This window comes from Panicum virgatum, chromosome 1N (assembly GCF_016808335.1).
Source record: "Panicum virgatum strain AP13 chromosome 1N, P.virgatum_v5, whole genome shotgun sequence".
NCBI lineage: Eukaryota > Viridiplantae > Streptophyta > Magnoliopsida > Poales > Poaceae > Panicum > Panicum virgatum.
In genome coordinates, this window is record NC_053145.1 from 58,301,801 (window position 1) to 58,318,340 (window position 16,540).

At 44.1% G+C, this 16,540-nt stretch overlaps 1 protein-coding gene across 5 annotated transcripts; it reads right to left on the minus strand.

The window, feature by feature from the left end:
* Positions 1 to 126: 126 nt before the first annotated feature.
* On the minus strand, positions 127 to 16,540 carry LOC120657006. Of its 5 annotated transcripts, none has more exons than XR_005668055.1 (10): positions 16,476 to 16,540; positions 15,549 to 15,744; positions 15,435 to 15,473; positions 15,233 to 15,322; positions 14,655 to 14,741; positions 10,061 to 11,841; positions 9,772 to 9,974; positions 7,732 to 7,824; positions 5,943 to 6,023; positions 144 to 1,206 (listed from the first exon to the last, which is right to left on the minus strand). XR_005668055.1 is itself a non-coding variant. In XM_039935254.1 (4 exons), the coding sequence occupies exons 1-4, from the start codon at positions 10,200 to 10,202 to the stop codon at positions 823 to 825; spliced, it is 486 nt and encodes a 161-aa protein (XP_039791188.1). In that variant the 5' UTR covers positions 10,203 to 10,421; the 3' UTR covers positions 127 to 822. The 5 variants fall into 5 exon arrangements, 1 of the variants encoding a protein (XP_039791188.1); XR_005668057.1 differs by having other exon boundaries at positions 145 to 992; XR_005668056.1 differs by lacking the exon at positions 144 to 1,206 and adding an exon at positions 1,226 to 4,521.

A 16,540-nucleotide genomic window follows, 5' to 3' on the forward strand; every position in this document is an offset into this window, starting at 1 on the left:
ATAATCGATAGATAACGCTATGTTTGTTTGGCTTGTAAACCAACCAGCCAGCAATACTGTTATCTCATACTAAATTAGCACCAGCCACCAACCAGTTAGCAGCGCTGTTCTCTAACAAATCAGCACCAGCCACCAACCACACCCAAGCAAACACAACGATGATAGTATGATCGGCGCTGGTGCCATTTCTTAATCTCCATCTTGTCCGGTGTCTGTTTATCTTCCGCTAAACAGCATCAAGCAAGTGATGATGAGAGGGAGCGAGCTTGATGAAGCTACTCTGATATTCTCGTGCCGAGCTTGATGAGAGGGACTGGCTTCCGACCAATTTTCTTATCGACCAATTTTCGTATAACAAGTCTGGCCTAACATATCTCTGCGTCACACTCCCTAATGATAGCACACTATTTTTCTTATCGGTTTCCTTGGATAAGTTGTGGCCTTGTTGGCGTCGTTGGATAACGCTGGCCTGCCATTGGTCGTAGCTACTACTCTCTATTGGTCACGGTAGCACATCAGGATTATTCTAGTTGGCGATTTGGCATGACTCATCAGGTGCCATTGCACGACACGTCCCACTGTCCCAGAAACGGTAGATGAGAGTACTGTTGTGTTTCCACAACAAGTAGTAGGGCTAATTGCTAAACGCATGGTAGATACGGTGGGCATATCGTAGTGGGCCACGAGTTCAGGCCCACATGCAATAGAAAAGCCCAGTGCGGAGCTCGGTTGGGATCGTGCGGATTAGCTAGGTGGAAATCTACACATGGGCCACGGGATCTTCTTGTTTTCTATGAAGGAAAAAGGAAAGGGAGTCGTTGACTATCTCAATAACTCTTTGCTCCAATTAAATCCCCCAATAAAAATGACTCTGTGCTCCATGAGCCAAACGGGAGAGTGGGCAGTCGGCCGAGTGTTCCTCTGCGCGTGTTCGTGCTCCTCGCAGCTGAATCGAAAAGCTTGACGACCTACTCCATCTTCGTTCAACAAAGCTGCAGGGCATCATTAGAAAGTCCTGATAGAAAATTAATTAACAAGGACGCGTAGGTTGTTGCCGTAATATATAATAGTCTAATAGAGTGCACTCGTGCTTCCGAGTGTCTTGCTTTACGCCATGACGTGGAACCTTCTGATTGCTGGTGTTGTTGGATTTCCATGTGAAAGAACGAGGAAGGAGAGTCGGAGACGGTGCCACAATTGACCTTCCTAACCAGAAGCAGAACATGTATGAACCTGAGAAAATCCGTGTGTATGTGCTCCCCAGCTACACTTTTACGTTTAAGACTTTAAATAAAATCTATAAAAAAATATATATACCAATATATATATGTCGGCTCGGAATATGACTGACGAACAAACTACTCGACTGCTAGTGTCTCGTGCGTTAGATCGGAATGGTCTAGCACACAATGACTCGAGGATTTAAACTAGTTCGGGCCGGAAAATGTCCTACGTCTAGTATGGGGGTGGTTCTCTTGCTCTATTGCTCGAGTCTAGATGCTCAAAGTTTTTGGGGAGCTTATAAGCTTTCGAGCAGTGGACTGTTCTCTCGAACTCTCTCTCCTACGTGAGGGGCTTTCCCTTTTATACTTCAAGATGGGCCCCCCAATTTACATATTTCTATCGTGATATCTTGGTCTGCCGGGGGGTCCTTCGTCTTCGTCAGTCAGCGGTCCCGCTTGGTCGGTCGGGAGTGGAGAGGCTGTGTCTGGTCGGTTTTCTTGGGTGACGGGTTGTCAAGCTGTTGTCCCATATTGGTTAGTCGGAGTGGCTTCGGTACTCGGTCGGGGCTTGCATCTTCTCTCCTGTCCGTCCGTATTGGCACCGCACGACCTTCCCTTTGTGACTTCTGACCCGAGGACGGCACGCCGGTTGAGGGGTGTCGCTTCTGACCCGAGGACGGCACGCCGGTTGAGGGGTGTCCTGACATGGTCAGGCGGCCTGGCCCTGTCACAGTCCCTGGCGTAATGGCGTGGCGTCAGGGGGAGCCATCATTACAGCGTGCGGGACGGAGCTTGTTGATGCCCTTTCCCGTCCCCCATCCGTTAGGTCGAGTAGGCTGCACGGCCTACACTGTGTCCATGTCAGAGGGTCTTGTTGATCGTGCGGGTGTGGCGTGTGGCAGGAATGGGCGGCGTGTACGGATGAACGGGGGCTGGCTTGATCGGCACGTCCGTTGTACCAAGCGGCGTTGTTGGTGCGCATGGCTCGGGCCGCGCGGTACGGAGTGGACCCGGCGGGTCCTTGGTCGGGAGGCCTCCACGTGTCCCTCTCCAAAGGGTCGGCAATTGGCCGAGCCGGGCCCCGGAGGTTGGCATCCGTCCGTGCCCCTCGTGTGCTTTGCTGGAGTGCGCCTAACGGGATGCTGGGCTAGTGCCACTTAAAGTGGGCCCGCTGGGGACCCTGGGTCCCTGCCCCCATCATATATATAGTATACTTATTTGTATATTTATAATCTTCTATATAAATCTAGTCCAAATTCAGATAGTTTGGCTTAAAAACAAAGCTTGAAATGCAGCTACGGCTTGTTAGTAGCATCAGTCATCTTTGTTCCTATATATAGTATATAGTAGATTTTCCTATTTTAAAAGAACTATGATATCTTTATATCTAGGTGCACAGTAAAAGTTATATATAGCTAGTACAATTAAAATGACCTACAATTTAGAACTTAAATGAGTACTTGTAGAAATGAAAAATATTTAAATAAAAATATAATAAAAAATACCAAGAATATGTGATTGCTTTAATGCTTTTTTTATTCAATTAATCATATATTTGATCCTATTTATAATGACACTTTGCATCCTAACTTTGTTGGAACGACTTCCATCTCATGCTTAGGCGTGAGATTATCACAATCATACACATCGCATTGCTTAGACATGGGACTGTGTCATATACAACCATACACATGCGTGCCACAATATTAACTAGTCACATCAAATGCACGGACTATGCTTTCTAGTAATTAATTGTTTTATGAGAATGCGCGGACAGTGGACCATTCATCTGTCTTTGTTACTGTCAGGTACTATATGTTCTCACTTTTCATTCTCTGATCACTCAAGAGAATGATGGAGGTAGCGTGTGGTAATAAATAAGAGCATCTTCAATAGTTTCTAAAAATATCACTTGGTAAATTAATGAGCTTATGTAAGTGACTAAAAAACAAAGTTGACAGCATATTTATTGGCTTTCTTCAATTGTTTCTAAAAATCTCGCTCACAACAGATGGAAAATAATAATCTTGAATCACAATCTTTCATACTATTTCTAAATTATCCCCAAGTCCCAACTATTTATACTTCTTTTGCATCAAGAATACTATCCTACTTATCTTTCACATGTTGTTCTCCATTTTGGAACACTATCCTACTTATTTTTCCCATGTCCTTCTCCATTTGGATTGGCCGATGATATGCGCATGTATATATATCCACGTGATTAGTAGGATTTCCTAGGTGTGAAAAAGATTGGGAGTTCATATAGAGAGTTGTTGTAGAGTAGTTTCACAAAAAAACAAAGTTGTTGTAGACTAGTTTTTCTTTATCTTGCTCTAAAAGCCAAGATTGGGAGTGACTTTTGCAAACCAAGAAAACATTGAGCGAAAACCACCCTCACGGTTGAAATCATGGAAACCCTCTTGGAAAACTTAGAATTTTTCAAAAGCCTAGAACGACGCACATCCATAGTGCATTTATACATATGAATTGTCACCAAATTTGGGATCCAAAATCATCATCATCATTGTATAAAAAAAATCGTACGTACACAAAGGTAAATTTTGGGTGCATATATGCATTAGAAAACTAATTCTTAGAAAATTTGTCTTCTAGTGCTATTGAACTTTAATTTATTCTTTTTGTATGTTTTTTTCTCTAGATGGAGTTCAAATCTCAAATTTGGTAGCAATATATATCTATAGATGTACTATAGAGGCGTATAATTTTAATATTTTTTTAAAAAAATGTCTAAGTCTTTTTAAAGGGGTTTTAAAGATCAACCCATCGAGAAGGTGGTTTGCACTGAACATTTTGCCTGCCTGCACCTCATATTTTTTCTGCAGTGCAAAAGGAATGCAATGTAATCTTTAGAGCTAATGCTAAAAGTTTAATACCACCAATGAAAAAGTATGTATCTACGGAGTCAACAATATGCAAAATTGGAGGTTTGAACAATTACTCCCGGTGACAACACATACTTATACTTATAAAAAGATTGAATTTAGAGTATATAGGGTAAAAAAGGTACTACTAGTATTATAGATAAGAAAAGTCTAAACAAAGTACATCTGTTTGGTAAGGCAAAAAAATTCTGGACTTACTAAATGAGTATGTCGGGTACCATAATTAGGGGCACCCTAACCTAGGAACTAAAGCACCCTCAGAAACGCAAAACACAATTAGGCAATCAGGCCCACAGTGTCTTCCATCTTGTCAGATTCTACAGTCACACCGAACCAGGGCTAACAGTCTTCCTCCGATCCGAAGGGGGAAGAAGGACTACTCAACGGCGATCCTGGAGAGGAAGAAGCCACCAATGATGACAACTCCATCGTCCCTCTGCACCCGGATACCATGGAGTTCCTTCAACTCTCCTACAGCACCTAGATCATCTCCAGGTCCCAAAGAGGCCCAACGATCACTCAACACCAGTGGCGAAGCTAAGGTAGAATTGGCCCTGGTGCACCCTCCATTGCATTTAATGAAATAATATAGTTAACATGGTAAATTTCAGTCAACTAGTAGGATTTTTTTTAAACCATGGTGCATGTGCACCAAGGAGAGTAAACGTAGCTTCGCCCCTGCTCAACACACGGCCCAGTTCCGCAGTACGGCCCATCCGAGGCTCTCCTCAGACCCGTAGAACAATCTCCGCCTCACTCAAGGCCTCCCCGCCGAGGCCTCCAGCGGTGCACTGCAACTCTGCCTCGCTCGAGGGTAGCGGACCTACCCTCGGAAGACAGGCCAACTCCGCCTTGCTCGAGGTCACCCCTCGGCAGATGGAACTAGCAACCCATCTGCTCACCCGCCTGACTGACAAAGGCATTAAATGCCAACCACTCCACCGCAAAGCACGGGTCACACGGCGTCAGGCCGCCATGCCGCACAGCGGGCATGACTGGAGTCCTGTCTGCCAACTCTGGTCACTGTGCCGCCATCCCCGGCACTGTTGCGACCCTGTGCGGACGTGCCTGACACCGTTTCCGCCACTATACTGCCTACTCCTCGTACTTTCTCCTCTGTAGGACCCTCGGCCGGCATGGGCGCGACCATCAAATGCGGTACAGACCTTGACCAGAGCAAGACCCCCGCCAGCAGAACCCTAGGCGCTCTACCAGCTCTACCACGACGCCCACAGGAGTCATCAGGACGCCGGCGCGATCCCCGCAGGGCTAAAGAGCCTCACAGGACGACTGCCACGCCCGGCGCCACGCTCTCCAGTGCACCACAATGTACTTCCAACAATGATCGCCCACTGCACACCCCGATTCGGGGAGAAGACGACGACTTCTGATCTCCCCATGCATGTACTCCGCCCCTCCTTGTGTCTATTAAAGGAGGAGGCGGGCTCCATCTTCTACACGCTCAACACGCATCTCCCTTCCATCAGCTCGTTCGCACCCAACTCACAGAGCACGCTCGCTCTCCCGATATTGGCACTCGCCTCAATCACTTAGCAGAGACTTGGGAGCTTTCCTCCCTCTCTCGCCTCGCTTGTAACCCCCTACTACAGGTACTTCAGTGCAAGATAATACAGTGCACTCGCACACCCCTGCTGGACGTATGGCTCCGCGGCCGGAACCAGGATACATCCTTGCGTTACTGTGTTACCTCTTGCATCAACCATCTAGGGTTAGGGACACGCATAATCTTTTACTAGTTGGTGCCAGGTCGCGAGGTCTGGAAGCCAACAGAGTACAGGGAAAAAAAGTTTACCTCTTACATCATTATTGGAGATTGGTTCCATAACAAGAGAACGTTCAGGGACCATGTTGCTTGAATTTGCATTAAGGCAAGCTGGAAGGAAATGGAACACATGATTAAAAAATGTAGGGTACCAATAAATGGGAAGAAAAGTTGAGATAGGTGTAAGCATCTAGGCCCTCAAGGTATGTTTCGGTGATTAATGACAACCATTATTGTGACTAATGAGTTTGTGCAGCTTAATAGATCATTATCGCTCATTTGGTCATATGTCAAAAGAGGCCCCTCAATTTCATTATCCAAAAAGGCGATCTCGGTATTCAACTCATATATATGTCAAGACTAAGGATCTTTCTAGTCCTAAGTGTCATAAGGTTGAGAAGGACACTTAGGTTAGTATAGGTTTTATAGTTTTGTAGTGATCGCACTATTAAGAGGGGTTAAGGCCAAGTAACTTGAGCATGGACATGGTCAATCAAAAATGGATGCATACTATGGTCACTCAGGTTCCGAGAAGTTCAAATAAGTGGTTCTCAACTTATATGTCAAGAATATTTGGATTTCATTCAAGACTCAAATCAGAAAAGGCAAAATCAGAAAAAGTCTTTAACACCGGTTTAACCGGCGCTTACAAATTTCTATACGTCGGTTAAACGAAGTCAGCAGAGTCTGGACAAGTCAATACACCGGTTAAACCGACGCTGTTTGAAATGAGACGTCGGTGCATTTGACCAGTGAGATGGTTTTTTCAGGGATTTCAGAAGTTGTACTCACCGGTTAAACCGACGATAGGTTTGAGTTAACGTCGGTGCAGTTGTCCAGAGACTTGGTTTTTCAGTTGATCAGTGGACAACTACACTCACCGGTTAAACCGATGATACGTCGGTTAATCTGCCCAAATTGTAACGGCTAGTTTTCAGAATGGGCAGTTTACATTCATCGGTTAAACCGACGCTGACTATTGGAGGTACGTCGGATTAACCGGCGCTACGCAGTTTTCTGGCAGCTTTTTCTCCAACGGCTCTATCCGTGTGAGCTGCCTATATATACTCCTCCAATGGGTCATTTTGCTACTCTTGACACCAGGCAACATCCATACACTTATACAATAGTCAAGAGCCACCTTGAGCTTCATCTTCCATCAAATTGATCATTCAATCATTCAAGAAGCAAGGCTAAGGACTTGAGTAGAGAGAAGCTTGTGTGCATCCGTTCTTGGTGATCGGTTCTTGCTCAAGTGAAGGCCCTAGCTTGTTACTCTTGGTGATTGGCATCACTTAGGCGATCTTGCTGATCGAGGTGTTTCTCGCGGAGCTTGCCAAGGATTGTGGGAGCCCGGAGAAGAAGATTGTACGTGGCTTGATCTCCACCACGCCGGGATGGTGAACGGAGACTCTTAGTGAGCGCCCTTGTCTCGGTGACTTGGGAGGTGACAAGATTCTTTGTGAGTGTCACAACGTGGATTAGGGGTGTGTGCCAACACATCGATACCACGGGAAAAAATCCGGTCGTCTCTTGTCCACTCTCTTTATTCAAGCATTTTCTTTCATGCAATTTATTCATGTGCTTGACTTAGAGATCATAACTTAGCTCTACCTTGCTAGGCTTTACTTCTCTTTATATCTCTCTTAGCTTGTGTAGGTAGCTTAGTTATCCGGTTGGTGAATTGGTGCCTTACTAGCATTGCATAGGTTAAGGTTGCTTTATTTCGTTTTAGAAATTGAAAAAGGCCCAATTCACCCCCCTCTTGGTCCATCGATCCTTTCAATAGGTATTCCAAATAAATGACTATTTCAATTACCAAAAAGCCTTCGGATGGTGAATTTTTCAGAGATGGAGCGGTGCAAAGTGTATTCTGGTGATCCCGGTTGATGTGGGATTTGAATTTCAGGACCTGTTACAAAAGAATATGGTACAGACCTCAACCTGCTAATGGTTCGGTGGCAAACCAGTTTTTTCAGTTTGGGTTTCAACTGGTTTAACATTGGTTTGGTGTAAATAGGCTGGCTCTAGAAAATGGTTTGGTTCAATTTGGTTTTTCCGTGAGAATGGTTTAATCAGGTTTGGATTAAACTAAAATATTTATCATCGAACCAAAACACTATGATTGTCATTACCAGGAAAATCTCGATCTGTTCAACTCTCATTGCTGCCCCGACTGGCAGGCTGGCAGCCATATCCACCAAGCATGTAGTTTTGATTAGGAACCGTTTGAGGATTTGGACTTAATAGACACGTGGTTTGGTTTGGTTTGGATCTTGTACATGGCAAACTTGTTTGGGGTGGACTAGCATGACATGCAATCAATGTTACAGAATGGGGTGGTTTTGGTTCAGTTTCTGAACCACTAGCAGCTTGATACAGACCAGGAAAGGTAGACATGAGTGACTAGAATGTGTCAATGTTTTCAAATCGAGCAATTAATCACGATTAATCGACCTTATCGGTCCAGCGCACTCAATTAGGGTCCACGACTCGATCAGGAAGCCTAATCGACCGGTCGAGCGACTAATCGGCGACTAGAGGCGATTAATCGCCCGACTAGGGGTATTCTCGATCAGGTTTGTGTAACTGGGCTAGATTGTTTGTGGGCCGGTGAGAAATTGAGAGGCCCAAAGCCCACTAGGGTTAGAACTCAAGAGAGGCTCCCAGCGGCCAGCGCCACACATTCCGTCCCCGTCCCAACTCCGAGACTCCCGAGTCCCGACCGAGCCGCGCTCCCTCCATTGCCGCCACTAGGGTTAGGCCGCCGCTCCCTCCATTGCTGCTGCCGCCACGGCCTGCCGGCGCCGCGAGCGAGCTCCCTTCTTCCCTCCGCTGATCCGCTCCCCGTCCCGACTCCGAGACTCCCCAGTCCCGACCGAGCCGCGCTCCCTCCATTGCCGCCACTAGGGTTAGGCCGCCGCTCCCTCCATTGCCGCCGCCGCCACGGCCTGCCGGCGCCGCGAGCGAGCTCCCTTCTTCCCTCCGCTGATCCGCTCCCTCCGGCGAGCTGCCCCGACCCGCGACCTCCTTCTGTCGGCGCGCGAACGCGAGGACGGGTGACGGGTCCGGCGAGCTCCAGAGAAGATGGCTTCGTCGTCCTCTGATAGTGCGGGTGAGCAGTTCCTTCTTCCCTCCTTTCCCTCCTCTGTTCCAGACTTCCAGTGTGCCGATTTGCTGCCAAGCACCATTGCATCATGTGATTCCTTTGCGTCTTGTGCAGAAGGGGAGCGGAGGCGCGCTATGGTGGAGGTTATAATGCCCGAAGCAGATGCACGCAGTGCTGGTGGGAGTGGTGACGCAGTGCTGGCCTGCTACTGTGATGCATAATTCAATTTATAGACTGTCATATAGTGCTCTAACTTGTTAATTCTTTGTTATTCCAGCTTCAACAGGACAACAGCAACAAGTCAGCAAGAATATGGAATTATGGAGTTTGCAAAGAGGATCAGGAGCTATGGAGTATGGATTATGGAGGACAAGGAAACAATTTCAAGTAAGTCACCATTTGCTCTATATTCAGTACTAGACATAGAAAACTAGACACTTTCTTGGCCTGAAATATATATGAGAATATATACTAGTAGTTCAATACTTAACTCCTATACTATATGAGAATATATATATATATATATATATATATATATATATATATATATATATGTATTCTAAATGTCCTGGACGACTAGGGGACGACTAGGGTCGATCGGACTCGACTAATCGACCCTAGTCGACGACTAATCACGATTAGTCGTCTGGTCCGCCCATTGTTCGATCAGACGATTAGGCGATTTAAAAACATTGGAATGGGTGCGCACCACATTAAGTCGGTTGGCAAACTATTAGCATGAACCCATACCTTTACAATATTCATCTGCATTATCAGACAAATCTATACTCAAAACCCTAGTTCCATTACCAAGTAAATCTGTTACTGATTGAAAACATAGGTTTGGTTAGGACACACAGCACGAGAGCTGGAAAAAAGGATGAAATTTGTAACATAGGTTGATTTGTAACATATCGCATAAGCACATCCTCCCAAATCCAAAGTTTGCAGCCCTTGAACACAAAACAAAAAGATCTCGGTTCAGCGAAAATTTTTTACTGGAAATGAGGGGATTAATCATGGGGGTAGCGGCACTTACCCTCCCGAATCCGGCCTTGTGGCAGATGAAGAATTTCCGACCAGGATTCCGGGGCGTCCCTGAGGTCATGGACCAAGCGGGATCCCCACAGAAGCAACGGAAAACGGGCTCTTCTACTCGCTGCAGATAACGGGGGGCGCATCCAAGATTCATGACAAAACGGGAAGGGGGGTCCATGGTGAGAGCGAACGGAGTCAGGACCAGAGATGGATTTGGAGATTGGGGAGGGGCGATAAAAGGAGGAAGACGGAGTCTGGACCAGAGATGGATTTGGAGATTGGGGATGGCAATGAAGGGAGGAAGCCTGGTTAGAGAGAGGATGAGCGCAAGCAAGCAAAGGAGGTGGCGAGTTGAGGCTATCTGTACTCGTCCTACTATAAAATCATTCTCTAAAAGAAATATTTTTGTTTGGTCATCGAGATTCTCTTCTCTATATCTAGTTTCGCTGCACCCATTTATCCTCTATATTCCTCTTTATACCAACTACCAACTACAAGACCCACACGTCAGATTTTTTTAATCTTCTTTTACTCTCCCCACGGACGAGTAGTCACAAAGTTTCTGAGTTGATCGGGTCGAGCAACGGGGTCGAGGGTCGAGAGTCGTCGCTTTATAAATTTGTGGTACAAAGAGGGTATACATCTATGGAACGATAAATTATTATGTGGAATGCGACCCTGATTCATCGGGGTCGATATCTTCGGGTCGATAAAGACAAAATCTATATATGTGTTACTAGTAAAAAAACTAATCTGCACAAGTATATAAGAAATATATAAAAGAGTACATTTAGACCATGCTACACGTACTCAGCTCATCATTGTCTAACAAAAACCACACCAATCCACTGTCCTTAACCTCCTTATCCTAATTAAATCTGCTAACAATGGGGCTGCGACCCCTTTCAGACCGGAACACGATCCAACCTTGAATATGACATTGAGCATGTTCAACCCCGACCCTCGAATCGGAACGGCGTTCGCGGATTCTAATTTGCGGGCGCCCGTGGGAATGCGACTGTATGATCGATTTCCGACAGCCGCATATTTCCTTTTTTGGTATGTGTGCGGATCCTATCTTTCCCTTTCCGTGTTCCGCTTTCTTGCTATTCTGAGCGCGCACCTTTCTCTTTCCGTGTTTCGCTTTCCTGCTATTCTGAGCGTGCACGAAAGCATGAAATTTTTTTCAGAAGCCATTTTTTTTCGGGATGTGGAATATTTGGGTGTAAAATATGGGTGGGGGAATCAAAATAAAAGTAACTTTTAAACAAAATATTATATTGAAAAAGAACTGGAAAAATTGATAAAAATAATATAAATTTATTGAAAAATTAAATACTTGTAAAACTTTTGACATTCGTGCTTAGGATCGTATTATTGAAAAAAAATTGGAAAAAGTTTTATCGAAAAAAATTATAAAGGATAACATAATATTGAAATTTTTTGAGAGAAACATTTATTTAAGAATAAATGTGTGCTAGAAAAATATTATATTTCGACTAAAACATATGTTGACTAAAAAAACATATTGCGAGCTTAAAAAAACATATTATGTGGAAAAAGATTTAGATAGAAAACTTTGAAGATAGAAAAAAAGTGTGATAAGGAGGGGGGAAAAGATTTCTGTCAGTACATAAAAAAATATCGAACAAAAACTTTATAGCAGTAGTGATTAAACTTTTTTACACTCTGCATACTGTGGATATTTTTCTCCAACAGAAAAAAAGGATTGCTTTTCCTTGAATTCTGCCCGACCTTGTTTTTCCTTTTTTTTACCAATGCCTGCGAGAGGGAAAAAACTGTATTAGGCACGGGAAACAAAAGTTATTTCAAGAAAATGTTTTACACAGAAATTTTCCTAACAACTTTTTAAAGAAATCTTTCGAGAAGAATTTCCTGGAAGAACTTTGATGAATAAGTTACCAACCAAAGTTTTGTTAATAACCTTATACAAATTTTTTCATAGAAAATCTTCTTGAAGAACGTTAATTAAAAAAATTATGAACACAACTTTTGTAAATATTTGTGAGTAGTAAACTTATCTATAAACTTAAAAAAATTAAATAATTTACATAGAAAAGCTATTGAATTAGCTTTTAAAAATTTTGTACAAAAGACTTTTCACCAAACTTTGATGAGTATCTTACTTTACATAAATTTTCTTTATTACTATTAAGCAAAAACTTATGCAACAAACTTATCAAGTTAAACTTTTCTGAAGTTGAAAATGACTGACCTAATCAGTTAGGACGAGTATGGGAAAAGGATGATGTGATTTACCCTAATTAGTCGGACAGGGTCCTGACAGATTGACGTGATTGGCCCTAATTAGTTTCGATGAGTATGGCAGGTTGAAATAAATGGCTATAATCAATTTAGCGCGAGTACGACTAGTTGAAAATGACTAACCCTAATCAATTGGGCCGAGTATGGAAAAAAGATAACGTGATGTACCCTAATCAATTGGGCATGGTATGGCAAGTCAATCTTGATATATACTAAAATTTCAAACATATGGTAACGGAGTCGAACACTAAAACCCAGATCACCCTAACTGGTTGGGCCGAGTATGGCAGGATGACATAATTGGCCCTAATCAGTTGGGCCGAGTATGGTAGGATGACGTGACTGGCCCTAATCAGTTGGGCCGAGTATGATAGAATGACGTGACTAGCCCTAATCAGTTGGGCCCAGTATGACAGATTGACGTGATTGGCCCTAATTAGTTGGGACAAGTATGGTAAGTTGATGTGATTAGCCCTAATCAATTGGACCAAGTATGGCAGGTGGATGTGACTGGCCCTAATCAGTTAGAAAAAGTATGGCAAGTCAACCTTGATATATACTAAAATCCAGGCATATGGTGAAGGAGTCGAACCCTAAAAACCCAGACAACCCTAACTGGTTGGGCCGAGCATGGTTGGATGACGTGATTGGCCATAATCAGTTTGGCTGAGTATGACAGGTTGACGTGACTGGCCCTAATCAGTAGGAACGAGTATGGCTGATTGAAAATGATTGACCGGAAGAACATTGATAAGTGACTTACCAACCAAACTGTCGGTACCTCTAGACTAGGGTACCCCCTCTTACTCTGTCAAGACTCGTGTAGTTATCCGTAACTACGACCAAAGGAGCTGAGCAGCCGGACCCCTGGGGTCCAACTCCATCTCACTGGACCAACGGCCCCGGACCCGCTCCCAGCTCTGGGACGGGTCCGGTGACGCCACGTGTCCCAGAGAAGGGAGCACTCAGCCAAAAATAGCCGGGGCCCTGGACCTCCCACGGGTCCCGGACCCCCATATACTATCCGGACCCCTCAGCAGGAAGGAAACAGACAGCCCGCCTGGGGGGGTCCGGAGCCGCCACGTGTCTGCAGGCGCAGGTACGCGCGCATGGCTGCCAAGCTTCATCGGGAAGACTTGCCCACCTACCGCATTCAATGCAGGAGACGTTAAGTGCGCTCTGCCACGGCAGAGCCCGAGGAGACTTTAGCCAGACTGTACTGTTGGTCGCGCATTACCAAGGTGCACAGTACAGCCGCTGGTACCACTCACGCCACGCGCGTTAGTCTGCCGCGCCAGTTAGACACGACAACTCGGCGATGGAGTATCATAACGCCTATGCGGTAGACCCAATAGTCTGCGCCGCAACCTACACTACCTCAACGGGCGCCTTGCCGATGGGATAGGAGGAGACCCCCCCTCGGTCAGAGAGTCTACAAGACGACTAAGTGGATACAGCAAGAGATTCTCCATCACTGTAGCTCCATTAGTGTCTATAGTATACATCCATGTTGGGCCCACCTATCGGGGTCCAACACCTGTGTACGCGCCCTCCTTGCTCTATAAAAGGGAGGCACCCGTTAGAGAAAGGTTCAAGTCCAGAAGAGGACTAGAAGGCAGAGGATAGACTCATCACGGACACAAGAGCAATACTACTCTCAAGTGGACGTAGGGTATTACGCTCCGGCGGCCCGAACCACTCTAAAATCCTCGAGTGTTCTTGCGTTCTTGCCCCCAAGCTAGATAGGCCTAATCGCTTAGCGCAATCCCGAGTACACCCCCTCTGGGATTAGGCGGGTGCGTTCCGCCACCCGGCTGTGGGTACCGTAAAACCCCCACAACACAAACTTTTGTTAATAACTTTTAACTAAACTTACATAAAAGATATTTGCAAATATCTTTTATCAACTAAAAAACAAAAAATCTGGAGGAATAAGTTTTTTCATGGAAAAACTTATTCCTTTGGAATATTTTTGGAAATTTCTTGTAGGAAAGCTTTTTCAACAACTTTTTCTAGCGAACTCTCCTAACAATTTATAGAGAAATTTTGGTTTAAACTTTTTTATATGATTTCATATAAATATTTTATCGTATACCTTATTTGTATATATTTCTATATAACTTTTGTACCAAAACTTCATCAATATCTATTTTGTATAAACTTTTTAGACATTTTATACATAACTTTGCTTAGGAAAAAAATTATTTGTATAACTTTCCTTAGAAAAAATATTTTACAGTACATACTACTTGGTATAAAAGTGTAAAACCGAGCATCAAGACAGTAACGGTAGTCAGTTGAGCACATACTTGTGACATTTGATTTATAAACTGTCTAGAACTCCAGATCCATGTCATCTTCCTCTACTCCATATTGTTGATGACTTGGTATAGAAACTGAAATAACAAAGAAAAGAGCCGAATTAAGTAGCTGTATACAGAGGCACACCACAAAGCTTTTGTTAACAGTATTTTACCACTTGAAATGCATTTCTCTAAAAGGTCTGTTGATATGCCATAAATGAAATGGTTCAGTGGCCTACAAAGAATTGATAACTATCCCCTACCTCCTTTTGCATTAGGTAGCTATAGTTAACTAATGTAGGGTGTTCCAACTTAGTCAACAATGAGCCATAGAAAATAATGTTTCGATGGTGATGGCTCAGTCATTAGTATGAATTTCAACCCGAGACAAGCATAAGTGGATTAAGAGCTAGAACTTGTGTCAGTCAAAGCTCAAGTAGACTCAAGCCCAGCTTGTGAAACACTATCTGCATTACATGAAACACTACAGGTACAATACCTGCAGCAAGTGCAGCATGACACTATCTGCATTACATGAAACACTACAGGTACAATACCTGCAGCAAGTGCAGCATAGTACATACCAGTCCTTGCTTGATGACGAGGTTGCCAGCTCCAAGGAGTAGCTCTGCAGTTGCTTTGTTAAATGTTGTTAAGCCTTCAATAGGAAGATACTGCACCATAATCGAGAACTTTCCTTCAGTTTCAGATACATAAAACAAAAATAAACTAAGGAGAAATGAATTCTTATGACCATGCAACTTGAATTCCGAACTTCCACCGTACCTCATTGTTTTCTCCTTTCTCCAACATAAGATTTTCAGCCTACAGCAAGCAAAAAGAGAACATGAAGACAGTAACCTCTATTATTAACAAAATGCTGATGCTAATTAGGCTCACCTTCTTGACTACATTGAGGACATAGGGCTGCAACTCTTCTGTTCTATAGGCACCAACACCAAGATTGAGCATCAGGTCATTTTTATCTGCTTTAGAAGGCTTCTGAAACCCCAAGAATTGGGTCTGGTGGAGTCATCGGCACTCCCACAAAATGAGGAACATCTACTGCAAGGGCCATCATAACATGGCCGAAGTTCTGCGTTCAAGAAAGGAGCAATCATAACTCAAAGCATAAATCACCCTCAATGAAGAAGAAAATTCTCATAACTAGCTAGCCTGTCAATAGTGATGTGTCTTAGCTTCAGCATAGGAAATTCAAGTGTGTACCAATCAAAAATAATAATCATTCCTATACAGCACTTGGTGCGTCATTTTATTTATCATGAAATGAGGTTCTCGGTTCAATTCAGAACTTTAAGACAATTATTTGCTTATGCTCTGAAAGCACTTAAGCTCCAACAGTTGTGTTCATAAGTGAACTTGTGATATTTTCTGCATGCAGAAACACAGTATGGAGCATATCTTTTCTTGCAGAAGTTATTAATGCAAGTAGTCCTCCGTTCAAAGTCGATGATCCTGTGACATGCTTATAGATCAATGGTTAGCAGGACAATCCTGCTGCTTACTCAATAGTAACCTACATGCTTATATGGGAAGGCAGATAATGTCCTAGAAACCTGCAGTAACTGATAACATAGCAGATCACATAGACTAGAATTCGGTAAAAAGCTATAAGTTGTCCCAATTCATGAATTGCTAATTAAAGAACTGTTGGCTAACAATTGACAGACCATACACGACGATAACCATGGTCCATGGGCATCTCATGCTACAGCACCCAAGTAATTCGCCAAATCAACTCCATGATCCAAATAAGCAGTACGAGGCTACGAGTATGGGCAATTAGAAAGGCCAGCAGGCGGTCACCTTCCTCATGATCCCCACGCGGCAGCCATTTCTCCCCTGATTCTTTCCGCCTCCAAGCACCTGCG